Raw genomic sequence first — 21238 nt, forward strand, 5'->3', positions numbered from 1 at the left:
TATGCAATATTTCTTTATGTGACCAAGTTAGATACAACTATTACTATTTATTAGAAACAAATAAGCAATATAATATCAGTCTGAATAGCAGATATATGTCCATAACGAATGAAATCATCTAGCGCACCCTGATTGTGACTGACTCCAATGTCTGTTTCTGCCACACTCTGATAAATGTCAGATAGGGTTGGATGAGGTCCATCATATGGTATAGATTTGTCAATGGACAGATTCAGTTTCTACGGGAAGGCACTGTGGTTCATTTAAGTGCGGTGTTTAGAAATTGACCAAGCTTTGATTGCAATCACATGCTTTGCTGAATGTTACTGTCTAAATTTTGCTGACAAAAGATCTATATGTATGCTGTCAAGTGACATATTAAATATGTCAATAGTCAAAACTGGTCAGTGGTGCTGGAATCTTGAAAGCATGGAAATATAACTGCCATTGGTATTGGTTGCTGAAATGTCACCATGGAAACAACTATGCTTATCTTCATGTGTATTTTCTGCAAGATATTTCTTATCATCAATTATGCCATGATTTTTTCCTGAAAATTCAGTGTACATGTCGTAATGGTTTTGTATATAGTACACTAAAGGGTATCTCAATAACATATACTGGTGTTAATGATTGGCACAATCATTTCATAATGCTTGTGCCAATTCCCAGCTGCCCTTACATTAATGCCTTTATCATGGCGATGTAAACAACATGGAGTGTAGAAGTCGCAATTGTAACAAACTTCCGATATACAATGCTACCTCCTGATACTCACAGATAGTCTACTAGACAATGTAGAAATCCCACAACCTGATAACCATTACTACAGTAGTCAATATAATGGCTGTATCTTCTTCAGGTTTCTTCTGGAATTCCATGCACATTAATCGTACCCTTTGAGTGCTGTAATTATTCCCATCAAATCTTAGAGCAACATTTACCAACTTTTATGATTTTTTTCAATAATGTTGTGATAATTTTTCGACCAAATGGACATAATTTTTCATTGGCTACAGTTTTTGATCAAAATTTTGGGAAAACCTGATAAAATTTTCTTGATCTGGGGAAAAATTGTCTGCATTATATTCCATAAAGACTCGAGGGGTTAATATAGGGGACCCTAGCTGACTGATAATGAAAATAACTACCCCTGATGAATAGTGAGGATGACTTTGTAGTCGCATCATTCATTGGACAGGTTTCCCTTTCAAGTACCATACATGCAACAGCTGGAAATGCTGTGGCTTTTCTGTACTCATTACAGAGTGTCCTATGTCTCTCATACCCTGGTTGGAAATTACCAGGGGAATTAGAATTCCGGCTTCATCAACTTCTCCTATCCTTTTTCTACCCTGAAGAAAGATACATTTGGCCAAGATAAGTTTACTCCCGTAGCTTCCCAAGTTAATGCATGCATCAAGATATATCCCTCCCCTACCTCTTTAGTATAAGCTGCCGGTGTGGTTCAATTAAGCCCTTAGCCTATTGTAGCATGGCTGACTCAACTTATTTTTTGCCTTTCATTTCAGGGAGTACACTGACTAATGGGACACCCAGTGTACCAATTGTACAGATACAACAACCAGGTAAGTTACCCATGCAGGACACTGCTGCTTCCTATTATTGGCTATGTAAGGCAACATGGATAAAAACGATTAAAAGATACAAAGAAAATTATTTCAATTCAACAGCCATTTGCAGCATCTGTTCTATAATGTTTGTCACATTGTATTTAATGCATGATACAGCATTGAATATAATGCATGAAATATGGCACAAGAATAGAAATTGCTGAAGTGATGCACAATATTTTTTTTATTTTCACAAGTGTTTGTAATTCCTATCATTGATTTGCTTGTCTGTACATGTTTTAATGTTACTGTTCATGCTGCAATGAAATTAATAGATATGATAAATTACTGATGTGATGTTACAGTACATGGGTGGCAGGTGTTAGATATATTGTACCGGTATATGCGACATTGGTTGCAGTGGTGGGATATTTGAGAATGTGACATTGGTGGCAGTATGTGGGATATATTTATGACATTGGTGGCAGTATTTGGGGTATGTTTGTGACATTGGTGGCAGTATTTGGGATATATTTATGACATTGGTGGCAGTGTGTGAGAGATATTTGTGGCATTGATGGCAGTATGTGGGGATATGCATGTGTATGGTTGGCTGCAAACAAAGATATGGCATGCTTTAGTAGATCTCGGTGTGCTGGTCAGTTCTACCTGAAGTTTCTTTCAGGTAGGAATATGCAACGCCTCATGCATCTTTTACTTTTCTTTGTTGAATCTTATTATGATGGGTGGCATGACTGTCAGGTATAGTCTGTTTGGGGAAAGATTTCAGGTGTTGGTATAGCAGTACTGTTTCCGTTGAAGGAACAGATACATGCACACAGAAGTTGCATATATCTTGGCTGTACTTTGTTCACAAGATTGTTCATTAAGGATAATATCCAGTGTGTAAAAAATATACGATATTTCTTCAGGGACATACAAGGCACTTATGATATCCTTATCAATATGTTCTTATTGTAAAAGAACATTTATACAGCATGATGCTGAAATGAAACAGTCAATGTTGCCCTTATATGTACATATATCGATTGGTTTTATATATAGAAGTAAAAAGCAAATAACCCTTATGCAAATACCGTATACCTATAATTTTGCCAGCATGCTGAAAACGTCTTATACTTTGCATAACTTGTAACTGCCTGCTGCATGCTTATTATAATGTAAATAATAATATGATGATAATGCATGTTAATAACTTATTTTTTAATATTTTATACAAGAAAAATAATTCTTGGTCTTTAAGACAAGGCTAAGTGGCAGCTAAAGCTGCTTGACATAGCCTATGACATAGCCTAGAAGAAATGGAAAACAAAGGACTGGAGAGGTTGTATTGTTGTTGTAAAATATAAACAATTTTGTGACCATTATTTGAATATGTAGCAACCAACTGGGACTTTGTTTTCCTGTTTGTTTATTTTGAATCTAATGATTTTTTTGATGTATTTTCTCTTTTCCCTTTACTGTGTAGTATTACAACCAAGTGTGCCTACAATGGCACCTATGCCCACAATGGCTCCAATGGCACCTATGGCGCCAATGGCACCCATGGCAACAGTGCCAAGCATGCCCGTCACTAATATGCAAGGTGTGGTATAGCTTAGAGTTGTGTGAGCTATTGTGTGTTGAGATTCTCACAAAGTTTCTAATACATTGATACACTGACAGTGGCTTTGCTACATGTGTATTTGATATTACCACACAGCTGCCTGTCGTTGCAACCCCTTAACAGTTGTATAAAATGCATATTTAATCACTACCTGGCTTTTTGTTGCTCATCACAAGTCATTATGCTTGTTGGTATTCCTATTAGATTGTGCGCTTATGTACTGGTCTTGAGTTGGCAAAGTTACAATGATTTTCAAGAAATGCCACGTGAGGGCGCCCTAGACTTAAAATCAGTAGAGACAAAACTTTCAAGCAAAAGACATTTAACATTAGGAATGTAAAGGGAGTTAAAAAATGAACATGAAATCTCTGTGGGACTGACTTCTAAAATGCCCAAAAGCTATCTTGTAAGAAATACAAGGTAAACCAGTCAAATTACATTAATTTAGACAAGAAATATCGTGATAAAAAATTACTAAAAAACAACTGGCAAAAAAATGACCACGACTCCATTCCCATTTGTTGTGCTCAAATAAAGTTGATACCAAATTTACTCATATCAGACCAATGCCTCTAAGGAACTGACCAGACCCATTTTAGATGAGTAGGCAGTTTGTTGATATCCATGGCCATTATAGACCCACCTGCTATTTGATGACCATCAATTTTGCCTGTTGAATGCAAATGAACGGAAATTCAAACCCACGCTATTTCTCATGTTTTCTAGCCTTGTAATCTGCATGAGTCCATTACATAAAGTTTGTTAGTTTTAGTGTGAGTAGTGACACTGTAAGTCTGATGCAAATAAAAAAGTATCATGGTTTTGCCACAGTCCCTCCACCATTCTCGTGGCATGCCTGAAGTAAAATTAGTAAAATTTAATGTCTGGAACAGAACTCCTGAAGGAAGAAGTCTATAAACTTTTGTATTTTTGCTGACTTGAAAGTGGCATGTTGGAGATAACATCGTTGCTATGAATTACAACAGTGCAGATATGTCAGTAATTAATATATTTTTTTGGCACAGTAATCGTTGATTTCTTGGTCTTAAGTGTTTTATTGGCCATCAGACGTTAAGAAAGAAAAACTAAAGAGAGCTGACACAATGCATCGCTGTAAATCTGTTGTGCATCCACTCATTATCATATCCCATAATGGTCTTGGTTAAATCCTTTGTTTCCACTGTGTTACCAATGTGTTGTAGAAATTTACTTTTAATTTACAAACAATTTTCTCACAATGTTGTAGATAGTGCTTGTGTGCCCCAGAACATGCATTTACATAAATCCGCATCTCACAGTTTCAGTGCTATTCATGTTCCAAGGCCTGGGAAAAAAGCATTTCCATGTACGAGTGGGCAGCTACACCTGTTTGCACATACATGCTCAGCCAATCAAACACTCTGATTTATCATTTTCTGGATGAAGCATGATATCATAGTATAAGACTAATTCCTAATAGTGCATGACATTGGAATTAAGAATCCCCATTTTTTTGGTTTTTTCACGGGTTCCATCATATCTGATCATTTTCTGCCATTGACGCCACATTTTATTTGTTTTATTTGTTGGACATTCTGCCACCCCTATTCATCCCATTGGTAAGTCTCTTCCATTTTCATCAGCCTGTCAGTTACTAACAGCCAAGCAGACATTGCTTGGGGGTCAGTGCATGACCTCATGGGGTCACTCATCCTGGCACTTCAAAAAAAAAATCAACCATTATTAACCCCACCCATTTTTCACTCCTCTACAAACGGCTGAGTTCTGAGTTCTTAGTCATGAACAGTCAATTATGTCAATGTTGTCTCCTAACCAAAACACAGTGCAGAAGAAATATATTCTAAATATGTCGCCCTAGGCTATTACTCAACTGAACAAGTGAACATCAGGACAAAATTAACAGATTTTGGAAATAGTTCCGTAGATTTCACCGTAAACTCTAGAAAAAATTTTTTTCTTGGGTCTTTGATTTCACCAAAAGAGACTTAATATTCTAGAGTGCCTCACCTTTCACTTTTATCACCAATGAGTGGAAATGGTGCTCCAAGGAATGTCAAATAATGACTGTATGATTACCTGTTGTTACAGGTAACCGACTGCTGTACAATGCTAATGGTGATCATTTGTCTGCGGAAGTCATGATATTTCTGTTTATCATAAGTTTAGATGGACACAATGTTAACTAGCAGGTCACAGAGAGGACGTTTCAGATAGTTTAATTCACATGTGGTGTGGCCTTTTATTTGGTTTCTAAAATGCATGGCAATATCAACATGAATGCAATGATATTTCTCGAAAGCCAGCCTTTTTTGACTTCATACCTCACATTTTGTTGATAGAATTCTCACATCAAAGTTACGCTCAGAACTCAGTCCTTGGCCCACAAACCATGCCTAGATTTGCTATCATGGTACTCACACTAATCATCATGTGTGGATATTTTTCTATTTGTGTATCGGTTTATTCTTTGCATTTGTTATTGTTGAAACTTGATTGGACTAATTCACGTGCATGATAGAGTTTGGAAGATGTGCAATGGGTACACATGAGCTATATGCTAGAGATTTTTAAAATGTCTATCAGGAATTACAATTGCAATATTTGCTGGAAATGTCATCAGGATCAAGTAATTAATATTTTGTGTGAGAGTTTCTCATGAGAGATCACAGAAGATTCACCAAAAATATTTAGTTTTTCAGTGAAAGTGAGTGATGTTATGATTAATTTGCTTGCTTTTCAGCCATGTATCCAGTTATGCAACAACCCATGATGGTACCGGCTCAACAACCCATGATGGTACCAGCCCAGCAACCCATGATGGTACCAGCCCAGCAACCCATGATGGTACCAGCCCAGCAGCCCATGATGGTTCCAGCCTACGATCCTCAGCAAGTATATCAACAACAGCAACAATCAATGTTGGCACAACAAGCATATCTAAACCAACAGACGATCTTGGTCAGTATTACCCAACCTTGTGAAAGTCAAGAGCAGTTTTTGCATGCAGTGTAATATTTATGCATACAGTTTTGAGATTTTCAAATTTTGCCTAGTGATAGTGTGATAAATGTTTGCCTTTTAATGTTAATAATATTTGACTAATGACATTTCTACAATTTATACACTAAGTCTTTTAGAAATTGCTTTGCATAAACTCTATACCAATTGTAAAGTTGTCGTGTACAAAGGGAATTTTCCCAAGTCAGTTGTGTAGCAATTTTGCTTGCAGAGCACAATATTACAGGCTTTTTTAAAGGGGTTATTTTGTTTTGTCCGTAATCCAGCATAGTTGACTTTGTTCAAAAGTCTTTTGCATAAAATTTGGAGAAGGTATAGGAAGTGATTCAGTGTACTTTCAATGAAGTACTTTAAGTACTACAGCTATAGAAAGAATTACAAGAACTTGTGTTTGCTTTACGGAAGTATGTGCCTTGCAAGTGAAAGACTTAAACTTTTACTCAAATTTTCCTCAAGGTATATATCAACCATTCTCTTTCAAAATCACGTATAAAAACTTAGGGGGTCACTATGCAAATGTTGGTACCAGAGGCAAAAATTACCCAAGATTGATCAATATTTGATTTTCAAAATGGCCGCCATCCCTGCGTTAACTCCATGGAGAAAAATAACATTTTTGATTTTCGAAAACCTATGACAGTGAAAAGTTTTCTTACACCAAGAGCTTTAAAATGAACCTCACAAATGGTATATCAGAAATGAATTGTAAAAGTTTAAGAGTCTGAATATCTGTCCCTGAGGCCTGTTCAACCTTAAATAGATTTTGACATGATTATTATTTTTTCAACAGGCACAACAGGTTCAAATGCAGCAGCAGAGAGAGATGTTAGAAAATCTCCAGAAACAGAATGCTTCAACGGTTGCACCAACAGCAACCAGAGTAACAACAGCAACAAGTCCCATGCACAAACGAACCGCCGTCACCAAGATGGCGAGCAAATTTGAATCCAACTCTCTAAGCCAACCATCAACCAGCACAACCAGTGCTATGAATGGGCCTGTCAGTAGTAGCACCACCAGTGCACCCGAGGCATCTGCTGGACCACCGGTACCTAATGGCATTCCCGATTCACCACCACCCCCTCCACCACCACCCCCACCATTGCCAGATAGGTCAGCACAAACAGAAACAAAGTCTGCGGACGCCGTCACTGTGGTTAAAATCACCAGAACTGCAACCAAGGCCACTCATCAGTCTGAGCCTCCTGAAAGCTCCAGTGTTCCACCCCCACCACCGCCTCCCGATACAAGCAGCAAGGGACTTGCCCCTCCTCCTCCACCACCTCCTGTCCCGCCACCTCAGAAGTCAGTAATAGCGCCCACAGTCATCAAACTTAAGGTCAGGGATGGAGAGAAAAATTTTGCCTCTCGAGCGAAGACTGTCAGAGTGGGCAAAGTTGTGTGGCCTCCGAAGCCCAAAGAAGTGGAGAAGCATGTTACTGAGGTTCACAGGCTGCAAGTGGAAATTGAAGGCGAAGGCGGCTCTCAAGGGTCAAACAGGACGCCTGGAAAACTGAACATCGAAGAAAGGCCGACATCAGAAATCAAAAGCATCATGAAAACTGCCCACAGGAAAGAGCAGGATGTGAGAGCCGAAACGTTGGAACTGATCAAACAGCGAGGTGGAAAGCCAATCAGTACAGAGGAGAAGAAAACCCAACCTGTCAGGCCCTCATCTCTCATGTACAAATCAGAAATTCAAGTCAAGGTTGAACAGAATTCAACTGCAGAGAAGAAGACTGTGATACCGCCGCCTCCTCCCCCTCAAAGCAAGACTCTGATAGAGGAGACAAAAGTCTCCAGACAAACTTCATTCCGCAAGCCTGAGGATTCTCATGCACAGGCTCTGGCCATTCTCAAGAAGAAAAAGACCACAGAAGTCACCAAGGAGACAAAATCCACTGTTCCGCCTCCACCACCACCTCCACCACCACCAACAACAACAACAAGTACTAAGAAAGTAGCTGAAGAGCTAGACTACAATATTGATGATTATGATGATGAAGAGAGGATTCATAAGGAAGCCCTGGAGAAACTACAGCTGCAGAAAGATGCGGTACACAACGAAGCGTTGGAGAAAGTAAGACTTCAACAAGAGAAGACACATCGAGAAGCTTTGTCTATATTGAATCGCAGAAAATCAGTGCAGGTGAGTAGCTTTGTTCAAAAGTTCTGTGTTGTTGTGGGAGTTTTTGACTTGTCTGAGAAAGGGGGAAAGGATGTCTCATTTGGTGAGGTTTTTATGGTGCATAAATGTGCAAAGTCCGTACATGTTGGTGATGTCAGTTGTCTAGTTACATGTAGCTGTATTTGTGATTGCAGACATACAAAGCAGTTCTGGTGTTTGCTCAAATGCTCATCACACATAAAAAAATTGATGTCAAGGAATTGCTGTATCTGTCCGTGTTGTATCGTCAAACCAACTGTGGGATCTGTTCAGAAGTGATCACTATGATAACAGTGAATTGCACACTACTCATTACATTACACATGGGTACACTGTTCAACATGCGATGAGTGAGTGGCCACGCTGTTCATGGCCTTGATTTGTAGCAAACTTAACAACAATGGAGTCATTACCATGTGTAGGACAGGTGTAGCAACTAACCCATTCACTACACATGACAAATACAAAGGCAGCAGGTCATAAAAAAACAATTTTGATCGGAAATGTTAGCAGTAATGTTTATTGTCAGGTGTGATTTTGAGGGACAGCGTTTAAATTGGAATTTTACCCACATTACTCTGGTATGTTACAAATACATTTGGTAGATACAGTATGTGATATTTCATATTCTTTGCATGCTAACAATTTTACATTCACAGACTTGCTGTTCAGTACACTAACCCACAACATACATAACTATTGTCTTGTCCAAATGATACCATTCTTTCTCTGACTCTGACGATAATTTCTAACCTTTTTTTTTAAACTTTAAATCCCAACGCTCTCTCTTTCCCTGACTTTCTTCTTAAATGCATGTTCTGTAGTATTTATACAGGGTTTAAAGTACTTAACAACTAACGATAGGAAACTTCATACGTGGTGACTGTATGTCTCATGTTTATCTTTCCATACCTCACAGTTCTCCCCTGAGTCTTCCCTAGAACCTAACTCAGAAGATAATGAAAATGTGAGTCGCTATAGATCTGTTGCTTACATCTATGTCAATGACTTTCCCAATGAACCTCACGGTAGTGAACCAACTCACTCCAACAAGCATGCTCTAACAACTGACGGTCACATCAGGAATGAGCACGTTCATTCACTCGGCCATGCTAAACGTGGCGTTGCCAGTATCACCCATGCTAGGCAGCGGCAACAGGACATTGGCGTTTTCACAAACGACAGTCAGGTCATCCACACTAACAAGCCACGGCTTCATGTCAGGGACATAGAGAATTTCCAAAATCAGAATCACAGTGTCACATCCCAACAGAAAGACGTCAGTCTTGTCTCTGACATGCAAAACCATCAACATGCTGATCCCATTCACACTGCTAACAAGACACAATACTATGTCAGCGCAGGTTCTAGGAGTGAATTTCTAGAACAAGACCATGTGAAAAATATCAAAGAGCAACTAGAAAGTAAGATTGCCCTTGCAGAAAAGCAAAAAAGAGACCAGGAAATTAGAAAACGGAGTGACCGCAGATACATTGTTAGTAAACCACAGTATTCAGTTGCAGGTCTGTCGACAACTGAAAATCGAAATCAGCACATTTCAAATCTCACACAACAGCAACAAATGAGGAGTGATGTTTCCAAACACACTGATGCCTCTGACATTGCAAAGAAACCTCAAAATGTCTTCGTTCTCACTTCCGATGTTGAAAATCAAATCCAAGGTGACGTATTGAAAACAGAGCTAGAGAGACAGGATGACATGTCAACTACAGAACTTCATGGCCATCATGGTAGGCATGTGCACACAACATATAGACCACAGCAAAATACTGATGTTGTTACCCTTGCCACATCTGGCGACAGTTATGTCCACACAACAAGTAGACCACAGCAAAACGTTGATATTGTATCTAAGAGCAGAAAGCATAATGAAAATTACACGTCTGAGATAAAACACGCTAAAAATAATGTCAGTGTTGTGCAAAACCCATATCAGCAACATGACATGTCTGATAATTCTCACACAGCACAAGTTAGCATAATCCCAAAATCCAAACAAAAAATACGCAGTGAGCTGACTTTCCTTGTTAATATGCCTCCACGGCAGAATGATGGTGTAAAGACAGACCACCAGCCAGAAAATGTCAGTGCAAAGGTTAATAAACAGCAAACCACACAGATTATCCAGAAGGCACCATCACAGCAAAATGTCACCATTGCTTCAAATGTTGACAAACGACAAACTAAAGAGTTTATTTATGAGAGACCCCCTCAACAAAACGTTAGAGTTCTTTCTAATGTTGACAGACGCAGTCTGTCCAACCAAACATCAGATGGTATTCAGATACTACCACCACAACATAGACAGCAAACCAGACAGGTTATCAGGGAGAGACCTCCACAACAAAATATCAAGGTCATTTCTAATGTTGACAAAAATCAAAGCAAAGAGTTTATTCAGGAGAGACCAACTCAACAAAATGTTAGAGTTATTTCTGATGCTAACAGAAGGCAAACAATTAATGATATTCAAACAATACCAACACACCAAAGTGTTAGGGTTACTGATGATAAACAACAAATCATGCAGGTTGTCAAGGAGACACCTTCACAACAAAATGTTATAGTTGTTTCACAAAATGTGGATAAACAGCAGAAGAGCAATGTAATACAGACCAGGCCTGTACCACAGGATGCAAGACTTATTTCTACTGTCAACAAAACACAAACCAAAGAGATTGTTGAGGAGAGACCACCTCAGCAGAATGTTAGAGTTGTTTCAAATGTGGATAGACGGCAAACATCTGAATCTGTTCAAACAAGACCCCCACAACAAAATTTTAAGGGTAATAAACAACAAACCACAGAGGAGAGAGTTCCACAAGAAAATGTCAAAGTTGTCTCTGAAAATGACCAAAAGCAAATCACAAAAGTTATCCAGACAAGACCACTACAACAGAATGTTAGAGTAGTTTCAAAGGATATTGATGATAAGCAAATAATCAAGACAAGACCTCCACAACAAAATGTTCATGTTAATGAACAACAAATTACAGAAATTAACCGGGAAAGACCTCCACAACGATATATAAGGGTCGTTTCTAATGTCGACAGACAAAACACTGGAGTTATCCAGACAAGACCTCCACAACAAAATGTCAGGATTGTTTCAGGGAATGTTGATAAACAGCAGATCACTGATGATATTGAAACTAGACCTCCACAACAAACTGAGAGCATTAATAAAGAGCAAATCACAGAAATTATTGAGGCGACACACCAACAACAAAACAGTGTTGTTTCTAATATTGACAAACAACAAAGCACTGATGTTATACAGACCAGACCTCCACAACAAAATGTTTTGGTCAATAAACAACACACAGCAAAGGCCATTCAGGAAAGACCTCCACAACAAAATATCAGTGTTGACAGACAAAAAACCACACAGCTTATAAAGGAGAGACCTCCACAACAAAATGTCAAAGTTGTTTCTAATGTTGACAAAAGGCAAATCACAGAAGTTATCCAGACAAGACCTCCACAACAAAATGCTAAAGTTGTTTCCGATGTCAACAAATGGCAAATCACAGAAGTTGTTCAGGAAAAACCCCAAGAACAAAATGCCAGAGTTGTTACTCAAAATGTTGACAAACAGCAGACTTTTAACATTGTTCAGACCAGACATCCACAACAAAGTGTTCATGTTAGAGAGCGAAAAGTTACAGAAATTACCCAAGAAAGACCTCCGCATCAAAATGTTGTTTCAAATGTCAACAAAAAGGAAATCACAGAAGTTATCGACACAAGACCTCCACAACAAAATGTCATGGTTGACAGACATCAAACCACACAGGTTGTAAAGGAGAGACCACCACAACAAAATGCCCAAGTTGTTTCTAATGTCGACCAAAGTCAAATCATACAAGTTATTCAGGAAAGACCTCCACAACAAAATGTCATGGTTGACAGACATCAAACCACACAGGTTGTTAAGGAGAGAGCAAAACAACAAAATGCCAAAGTTGTTTCTAATGTTGACCAAAGTCAAATTGTACAAGTTATTCAGGAAAGACCACAACAAAATGTCAGGATTGTTTCACAAAACGTAGACAAACAGATTACAAATGCTATTGAAACCAGATCCCCACAACAAAATATCCATGTTAATGAACAAAAAATTACAGAAATTACCCAAGAAAGACCTCCACAACAAAATGTCAGGATTGTTTCAGGGAATGTTGATAAACAGCAGATCACTGATGTTATTGAAACTAGACCTCTACAACAAACTGAGAGCATTAATAAAGAGCAAATCACAGAAATTATTGAGGCGACACACCAACAACAAAACAGTGTTGTTTCTAATATTGACAAACAACGAATCACTGATGTTATACAGACTAGACCTCCAAAACAAAATATGGTGGTAGATAAACAACACACAACAAAGATTATTCAGGAAAGACCTCCACAACAAAATATCAGTGTTGACAGACAAAAATTCACAGAAGTGATAAAGGAGAGACCTCCACAACAAAATGTTATGGTTCTTTCAAACATCAACAAACAGCAAACCACTGAAATCCCTGTGGCAAAACCTCAACAGAAAAACACCCAAGTTGTTTCAAATGTTGCAAAACATCACTATATTGTCTATGGTGACTCTGAGAGTCAGCAAGACCTTGATGTCGTTCCAACTATCGATGAGGAGCATCATATAGCTCTTCTTGAAACGGAGGAACCACAAGTTAACCACGTTGTTTCAACCGACCATGAACAACAACAGCCAGTCACACATCATGAGCTATATGTCCATAAACAGGAACACATTAGCCAAATTCCTGAAAAACAACAAAATGAAGAGATGCACATTACTTCAACAATTCAAAGGGAAAATCACAATGATACTATTCATGACCTAAAAATGAATCAGAAAGATTTCATTATTGAGAAACATGAAAATCAGATTGTTGAGGAAGAGCATGTCAGAGACAACACTGAAAGTCTGATCCACCGCCAACATGTACAAGATGGCGGTCGAACACACGTACACTTTCAAATAAATAATGAACAACCTGAACCTCATCAACAACAGATATTACGAGATCGACAACTTGTTGACCGGAGACTCAGAGAAAAACAACTGCAGGCCATTAATCTGCGAAATCAACAACTCCAGGAGATGAAATTAAGGGAACAGCAACTCCACGATATCAAGGTTCGCGAACAACAGCTGTACGAGATGAGGGTGCGAGAGAAACACTTGGAGGAGATTGCAAGGAAAGAGCAACAGCTCTATGGAATGAAACTTCAAGAGCAGCAGCTTAACAATATCAGGGAAAGAGAACGGCGCCAGTATGAGATGAGACTTGAAGAACAACAGATGAAGAAGATGCAACTGCAGACAGAACGACTCACAGATCATCAACGTAAACAAAAACAAGAACAAGAAGAACAGCTGGAGATGAGAATGCGAGAACAGCAAGCTCATGAGATGCGCATACGTGAAAAACAACTAGAGGAACTGCGACTCCGAGAAGAACAAGTGAACAGGCAACTGCAAGATCAGCTGCAGAGGATGAGGTTACGAGATGAACAGTTCCAGGAGAGAAAACTTCAAGAAAAACAGAGTCGCGAAGCAGAACTGCGAGAAGAATATCGCAGCATTTTAAAATCCCGAGACTCTGTAAGACAGGCACCGCATTATGACCTTGAGGAAAGTATCCAAATGGAAAGTACACGGCATTTTTATGAAAACGAAAACGAAAATGCTACTGCTGAACATCAAGTTGAACATGCTGTTCCGTTACACCAAGTACAAAGAGAGGAGCAAGACTCTGGGAAACAAGCATCCATACATCATGTTTACATGGAGAACTTGGATGAACAAGAGGAACCCAAGTCGTTTGCTGACAAACTGATATACTACCAGCAGAGACAAGATGAGAGTCACATAGTTAAGAGACCACCCATGATAAGAAAAGTGTCACATGATTACGAGGAACCCTATGAGGAAGACGAGGAACTTGTCGTAGTTCAGACAGAGCAATATGGTCATCACAGAGAGGAAGAACAGCCTCCCAGACATCAACATCAAACTGCAAAACACTTTGAGGTCCACACGGAGCAGCACAGATATCCTAAACAGGAAATAGAACCTCCCAGACATCAACATCAAACTGCAAAACACTTTGAGGTCCACACGGAGCAGCACAGATATCCTAAACAGGAAATAGAACCTCCCCGACATCAATATCAAACTGCAGAACACGTTGAAGTCCACACAGAGAAGCAAAGATATCCTGAAGTGGAAAAACAATCTCCCAGACGTCAATATCAAACTGCAGAACACTTTGAAGTCCAAACAGAGCAGCACAGATATCCAAAAGAGGAAATAGAACCTCCCAGACATCAGTATCAAAATGAGGAACATGTTGAAATCCAAACAGAGAGATACAAGTATCCTGATGAAAAAATACATCCACCAAGACGTCAGTATCAGACTGAGGAGCAAATTGAAGTCCAAACAGAGAATTTCAGACCTCTCAAACAAAAAGAGCCTCCAAGACGTCATCATGAAAATGAAGAACATATTGAAGTTACAACAGAAGAGTACAGATATCATAAAGAGAAAGAGCCATCACTGAGACACGAACAGCACACTCAGCATGAAACTAATGTGTATGAGACAACAACACAATTACCTCATCGAGAGCCAGAGTATGACGTACAGGTTATGAGGAGTATCAGTGTTCAAACCAATAAACCAGAAACGAGAAAACAATCAGATGTGTACAACATCCAAGTGGAACAGACAAGTGTTGGCACTGAGAATCGTCAAACTGAACCACGGTACTACTTCAGACAGCAATCACACGATTACCAGTCCCTCATTCCCCCTAACGTTGAAGTGATCCAACAACGCAGTATCAGTGTCCAGACAAACACAGACATCCCACCTAAAGCTCACACAGTTGTACAGACTAAATCCGTAAAGCAACCATCAGCAACAGTCCTGTTAGAACAACACAGGCTGACTGAACACACAGGTGACGAGGAAATATTTATCAAACGACGGCGACTGCCAGGAGTCGGTTCACAGACCAACGAACAACAAACACAACACATATATGTCAATGGACCGTCTCAGACACAATATGTCTACTCACAAACCAAGCAACATGATGTATCAAGTGACAATGTTCCAAATAGACCAACTTCACATGAATACATTAACGTTGACCCTCATCCCAGTAAGCAGACAAGCGACACTCATATCACCACGACGACCACCACAACATCAACTCATAGTGTACATCATAAACCATCCTCACACAGTGGACTGGTAAGCAACACAGTATCCATGACAACCATTTTATTTTATTTTTGCACTCATATGACACCGCGGTAATCATATTCTAGAAAACCACCAACACATTGTACCTGCACCGTCAATTTAGATCCCACACACAAACATATTATGAACCACACAGCAGTAATCATGACGCCTCCCTATTCATTGGTTCAAAGGTTCATCTAGACTGAAAGATCCGTCACTCAAGGATGCTCTCTACGAAGCATAGAGGGCGCCGTTGAGCAACAGATCCTTCAGTCTAGGGTTCATCCTATCCCATCTGTTGAATTGTAGTGTGCTTTTGTCAATGTAAGTGTTGGTGTTGGGTAAGATTTTGCTTTTGATCTGTTGGCACACATACCTATGTGTGTCTTGCTTTTCAATACAGTGTTAAGAAGGATGCAGAGAGAACATATAAAATTACGAAATGTGCTTGTAAATTCTCAAGTTATGATATTGCATACAGTATGCGATATGAGTGTAATAAATATGCGTTGCCTTTTAAGCAGCTGCTGCAACAGCTCTTGTTAATGTTAAATGTGCACTGGACTGTTCTGATTGAAGTGATGACAATTCTCATGAGAAATCAAAACAGTCAAACACAGGTTCACAGCTATTATGGTTATTTTGTCCTGAAAACTGTAAGATTCTGGACAAGTAAGTTGGTAATATTGAGAACATAAGAAACACTGTATTTGCGTTATTGAATACAGAATGAAAATCCTTAGCCAACAGACAAAATGTTTCGGATATATAAATTTCAGATTGACTTGAACTTGTTGACTGTATTGATAATGAGAATTATGATTACATTCCAATAGCTAGTGTGCTATGATAATCGTTGGTACATGTAATTTTGATTCAAAGGGACTGTGTATGGTTTTGTGTGTGGCTTTTTGTGTGGCTTTGTGTGTTTTTTTTTACTTTTGTATAAGTTTGATGTGACTGCTTTCATTGCGTGTCAACCAGCTCCCACTGGTTTTTGAGTATGGATTCAATAAATGCTGAGTTCAAATTTTCTTTCCTTTGATTAGATAAATCAGATCAATTGCAATGCTGATAACTGCATAACATTAAAGTAGTAAGCTGCACTTTTAAAGTTGTCAACAGAACAAAAAATTGTTTTATATTTTGTCAACTGGAAATAGCTCACTGGGCTGTGCACACAGAGTGTGAAAATATAAGTTGACCCAAGCAGAGAGAAAATGAAATTGTTGTTGAATACCAAATAAATCCACAGTTATCCCATTTTCAAACCCAAAAGGCAACTGCCATCGTTTCAATCAGTGTATAATGGCCAACCCAAATGTAGCCGTTTATTTCATGAAAAAAACACTCACCTCATTGATCTCCTTGCAACAATTTGAAAAACAAGGCTATTGTTACCTTCTGCTGTTAGAATGAAACTAATTTTGCCATGTTTTTTTCTCTGACAATCACACTGTAACTAGGAGGAAATAGTGCCACCTGTGCCGGTCAAGACACATGCTGCGTATCAAGAACAGATTAGCAGGACTCTCAGCCAAGCTGAGGTGGAAAAACTGGAGAGAGTAAAGACAGAATTGTTCCCATCAAGTCAGGCTGCATTCCTGGCATACACCAGGGTCAGATGGCAGCTGATTCTCAGGAAAGAGGTACGGAATGTGCTGTGACAACTAATGGATATGAAAGTCATGTACTTGTGTCATAAAGTACTGTAATCAATGCAAGAGAACCAGTGACCTTCCAAGACTTGATGCATATCAATGTTGATAGTGCAACATTTGAATATTGCCAATTTTGTAATGAATCATGTCTTTTTATCTGCATACTAACACAAATGTTCATTGATATACTTTGCATAAATGAATTACATTTATCTAGGAAATTGTGCGTAAGATTTAACAATGTTGCCCCCCTTACTATGCTGTCTGCATAATATATCATCAGTGTTCATTTCTGTATGCAAAACCTCTTCCTATTACATTGTAGCACCTTGATCACTCTTCAATAATTTCAGAGTATGTCTTTGTATAGGTGAGCTTCCAATGTTTAAAAAAAATTCTGTAGTTACAATGCACCATTCAAGATGCTATCAGTTATAGTTTCCTTTGAAGTACCAGTAATAGCAAGCACAGAAAGTGATATTGCTCTGGACGGTCTGTTAAAATTTCTTCATCCAGCCACGGTCTAGAGGGACCATGATCCAGCAACGTTGTTCACCCTGAGTCATTGTATTACATGGTAGATGGACCGTGATTACATCCTAGATCATACAGATTTTTGTTCTGTGTTTGTGTACAGGTCTTCACTCCGAGTGAGAAGCTTGAAAATCCTACATTGCTACATTTGATATTCTGTCAAGTTGTCCAAGATGTGCTAGGTAACAGTTGTATCAGGATCAGTAAAGAAGAGAAGAGAAGAATGAGAGAGGTGCTTGGTAAGTCTTTGTTATGCAAATTTGTCACAAAGGACTGTCCGAAAATCTCACTCTGTCTTCTAGCTTTAAAGGTATACAGTCACCTGTAATCTAAATATGCCCACTGGCATATATGGTCAAAGGGGTGTTTCTTGGTATTCAAATTGCCCATGTGAGGGCGCTGTTTTTAAAAGCGGCCACCCACTTAAAATCTGTGATTGGTTAGATTTTCTCTTTCCATGGTAACTTTGATAAAATTGGAACAGGTGACAGTATACCTTTAACTCTGTGAGCTAATGAAGAAAAATTTTAGTTTTTTCCTATCAATGCATCATGATGATGGGAATATTTTCATTGACTAGAATGGAACTTGCACATCAGTGGTGCATCGTGTTGTTACTGTTGAGAAAAGAATATATGTGTATTTCTGCAGTCCCTGTTTTGCTTCACAGAGACAGACCTGTGAATTTGAGTTGAGTGTAAATTCATTACAAGTACTTGGCAATGGTATTGAAATGTCACTTCATGTTTAAGCAATCAAGCACCCCCAGTGATGGTATACCATGAGATTTTGACCAGTTCACGACATATATGCACAAGCAATAGCGAGTGCATATATAGAGTGAACTGGTCAAAATCGAGTGGTATACTGTCGCTGGGCGTGCTTTATTGCTATTATATCATAACAGTATATTTAAATTTTGGGATGAAACGTCAGAAAAGGACTTTTGCACTTGCCGAGAGTTTGCGCTTGTGCCAACCGTGGTATATCGCGAATATACCACGGTTCTGTTCATGTCTCGACCAATCAGATCGCTGCATTTGCGCCATCAATATACTGGTAAGATATAGTGTAGAATATACATGTGCAAATGTATCAGAGGATCTGTAATGCTTCATCTGTGTCAAAGGAATGTAAACTATCAAGTTTCATTGACTAATATTTCCCAACCTTTGTGGCATTTTCAGATGAGCTTGGTATTACACTGAACAATATGAGTCACAAAACGCAGACAAAGAAACAAATCATTGAAGCAGCAAGACAGTGGCCATGTTACTTCTGTCGTCTCTTCCCAGTCTCGGTAAGTATAGCAGAGAGTCAGACAAATTGCAAAGTATACCTGTGCCCTAGTTAAAGGTAGTATGTACCTTGAAAGTGAAAAACTTAACCCTTTTACTGCCAAAGCTGATATTTATCAGCTTTATGAAATATAACCCACACAATATTTTTAAGTCCAAATATTTATTTAAAGATTTTCCCAAAATTTTGATCAAAAGCTGTGGCCTGTGGAAAGAGCTGTCTATTTGATCAATAATTATCAAAAAGTGTTCCAGAAAAATTCTTAAAAACTGGTAAAATGTCACACTAAAATTTGGTGGGAAAGTTGCAGCACTCAAAGGGTTAAACTTTTGCTCAAACTTTCCTCAATGAAGCTTTAAACCAATCTCTAGCCACGTCAAGAATAAAAATAGGGGTCATTTGGCAAAGGTTTGAACAAGAGAAAAAAATTACCTGACCTTTAGTATTACTGACATGTGATATTCTAAATGGCTGCTATCCCTGTGTTTTGTAAAAAATTAAATCTTTGATTTTCAAAAAAGTAAGACGGAGAAATCCAAGAGCTTAAAAATGAGCCCAAACAAGTGGTAGATTGGAAAAGAATTGTAAAAATTTTAGAGTCTGAATATCTGTCCCTGAGGTGCATTCTACCTTAGTAGCCAAACCATGACCTTGAGTCTTTGATCAAAGCAATATTTGCAGATTTACAATTTACATGGTGTACGCCCAGTAGCAATAACATTCGCTCTGAAGTGTCATCTGTAGGTTGTTGATTTTGCCTGCCAGATTAAATTATTTATGTTAAAATATCTTGTATATCAATAACGTAAAGCCATATGTTAACTTTGAGGCACTAACAGAGAAACTACTGATAGTCTCCAGTTTGAAACTTCAGATTCTGTTACAAATTTTGTTTCAGTACATAATGTTACATTCAGATGATTCAAAACAGGTGTTGAGAAGCACTAGCCAGTAATGTTATGTCTGTGTTCTCTTCCTGTTTATGAAAGTGACTGTAAATAAATAAATAAATAAATAAATAAATAATTTATATAGTACATATACATCAATAATGTTCATTTGCAGTTTCTGTATAGGTGCAGCCTGTTAGGCACACACCTGAAATTTGATTGTAAACACTTAATGTGCATATCAGCTTGTGTATGCCACTCTGAATGAGTTCTTCTCTTATTGCTGAAAACAGGGAGGCAGAAAGAATCCTCAGGTTGAGTACGTCGGTGTCTGTGATAAAGGCATCAGGCTTATGAGGAGACAAAAAGAAGCTGGAAATGATCAACTAGTTTTGATGGATTCATTTAGCTTTAATGAAATCCAGGAACTCAGAGTGTCGCAGCGTGGTACTCTGCGAATTATACTGACCAATCAGAGTGTCATATCACTCTATACTTTCAGGGTAAGTTATATATAAACCAATCAAAATAATTCAGCATGTTACATTATTAACCAATCACATGACTTTACTGATTTAAAATCATTAAAATCGAATTGATTTTTACATAAGTGTATAAGCAATTGTTCACAGTCACAATAATTGACCAATCACAAGGTTAACATGTAAAAGCATAATTATCAATTTTGCTTGGTTGAAGAGACACTTTATAGGTGTTTCAATGAATATCAAATACTGCAATATGTGTGACAATCAAAACTCTCTCCAAATATTTTACTATGATGCAAAGCTCCCAACTCTAACACTGTACTGAGTTCACCCCTAATTCCTATAAATAGATCCACATTCACCATTGGTAACAATGGGTTTAGGTGAAACCATGTTGGTGGGAAGGTTAAATTAACTAACATAGTATTTGACTTAATTTCTACATTTTCATCAGGCTTTCCAGATCAAAGAGATGGTTGACGCATACATCATTGATTTGGAGAAAGATTCACAGTATGTGAGAGCCATAGCAGACTACATCACAAGGGAATCCACTCTACTCAGTTTTAGGAGGGGTGATTTCATCAAACTCACTGCCAAACAGGACAACATAGAAAATGGTAAGGTTTTTAGCACAGCTACAGAATGATAAGTCAGTTGCGTATTAACCTTTGAGT

At 38.4% G+C, this 21238-nt stretch overlaps 1 protein-coding gene across 15 annotated transcripts in view; it reads left to right on the top strand.

The window, feature by feature from the left end:
- LOC139150916 (unconventional myosin-XV-like) overlaps positions 1 to 21238 on the top strand; it is a 97537-nt gene that overhangs the window by 55213 nt on the left and 21086 nt on the right. For 6 of the 15 annotated variants that reach the window (XM_070723388.1, XM_070723382.1, XM_070723385.1 and 3 more), the window contains 10 exons: positions 1533 to 1589; positions 3064 to 3180; positions 5942 to 6159; positions 7010 to 8368; positions 9306 to 9353; positions 17156 to 17338; positions 17988 to 18123; positions 19072 to 19184; positions 20367 to 20576; positions 21016 to 21181. In XM_070723388.1, the coding sequence (XP_070579489.1) occupies positions 1533 to 1589; positions 3064 to 3180; positions 5942 to 6159; positions 7010 to 8368; positions 9306 to 9353; positions 17156 to 17338; positions 17988 to 18123; positions 19072 to 19184; positions 20367 to 20576; positions 21016 to 21181 (2607 nt within the window). The remainder of the gene's footprint in view (positions 1 to 1532; positions 1590 to 3063; positions 3181 to 5941; positions 6160 to 7009; positions 8369 to 9305; positions 9354 to 17155; positions 17339 to 17987; positions 18124 to 19071; positions 19185 to 20366; positions 20577 to 21015; positions 21182 to 21238) is intronic. The other 9 variants (XM_070723397.1, XM_070723393.1, XM_070723395.1 and 6 more) reach the window with 4 other exon arrangements.

Source organism: Ptychodera flava, chromosome 15, assembly GCF_041260155.1.
Source record: "Ptychodera flava strain L36383 chromosome 15, AS_Pfla_20210202, whole genome shotgun sequence".
Taxonomy (NCBI): domain Eukaryota; kingdom Metazoa; phylum Hemichordata; class Enteropneusta; family Ptychoderidae; genus Ptychodera; species Ptychodera flava.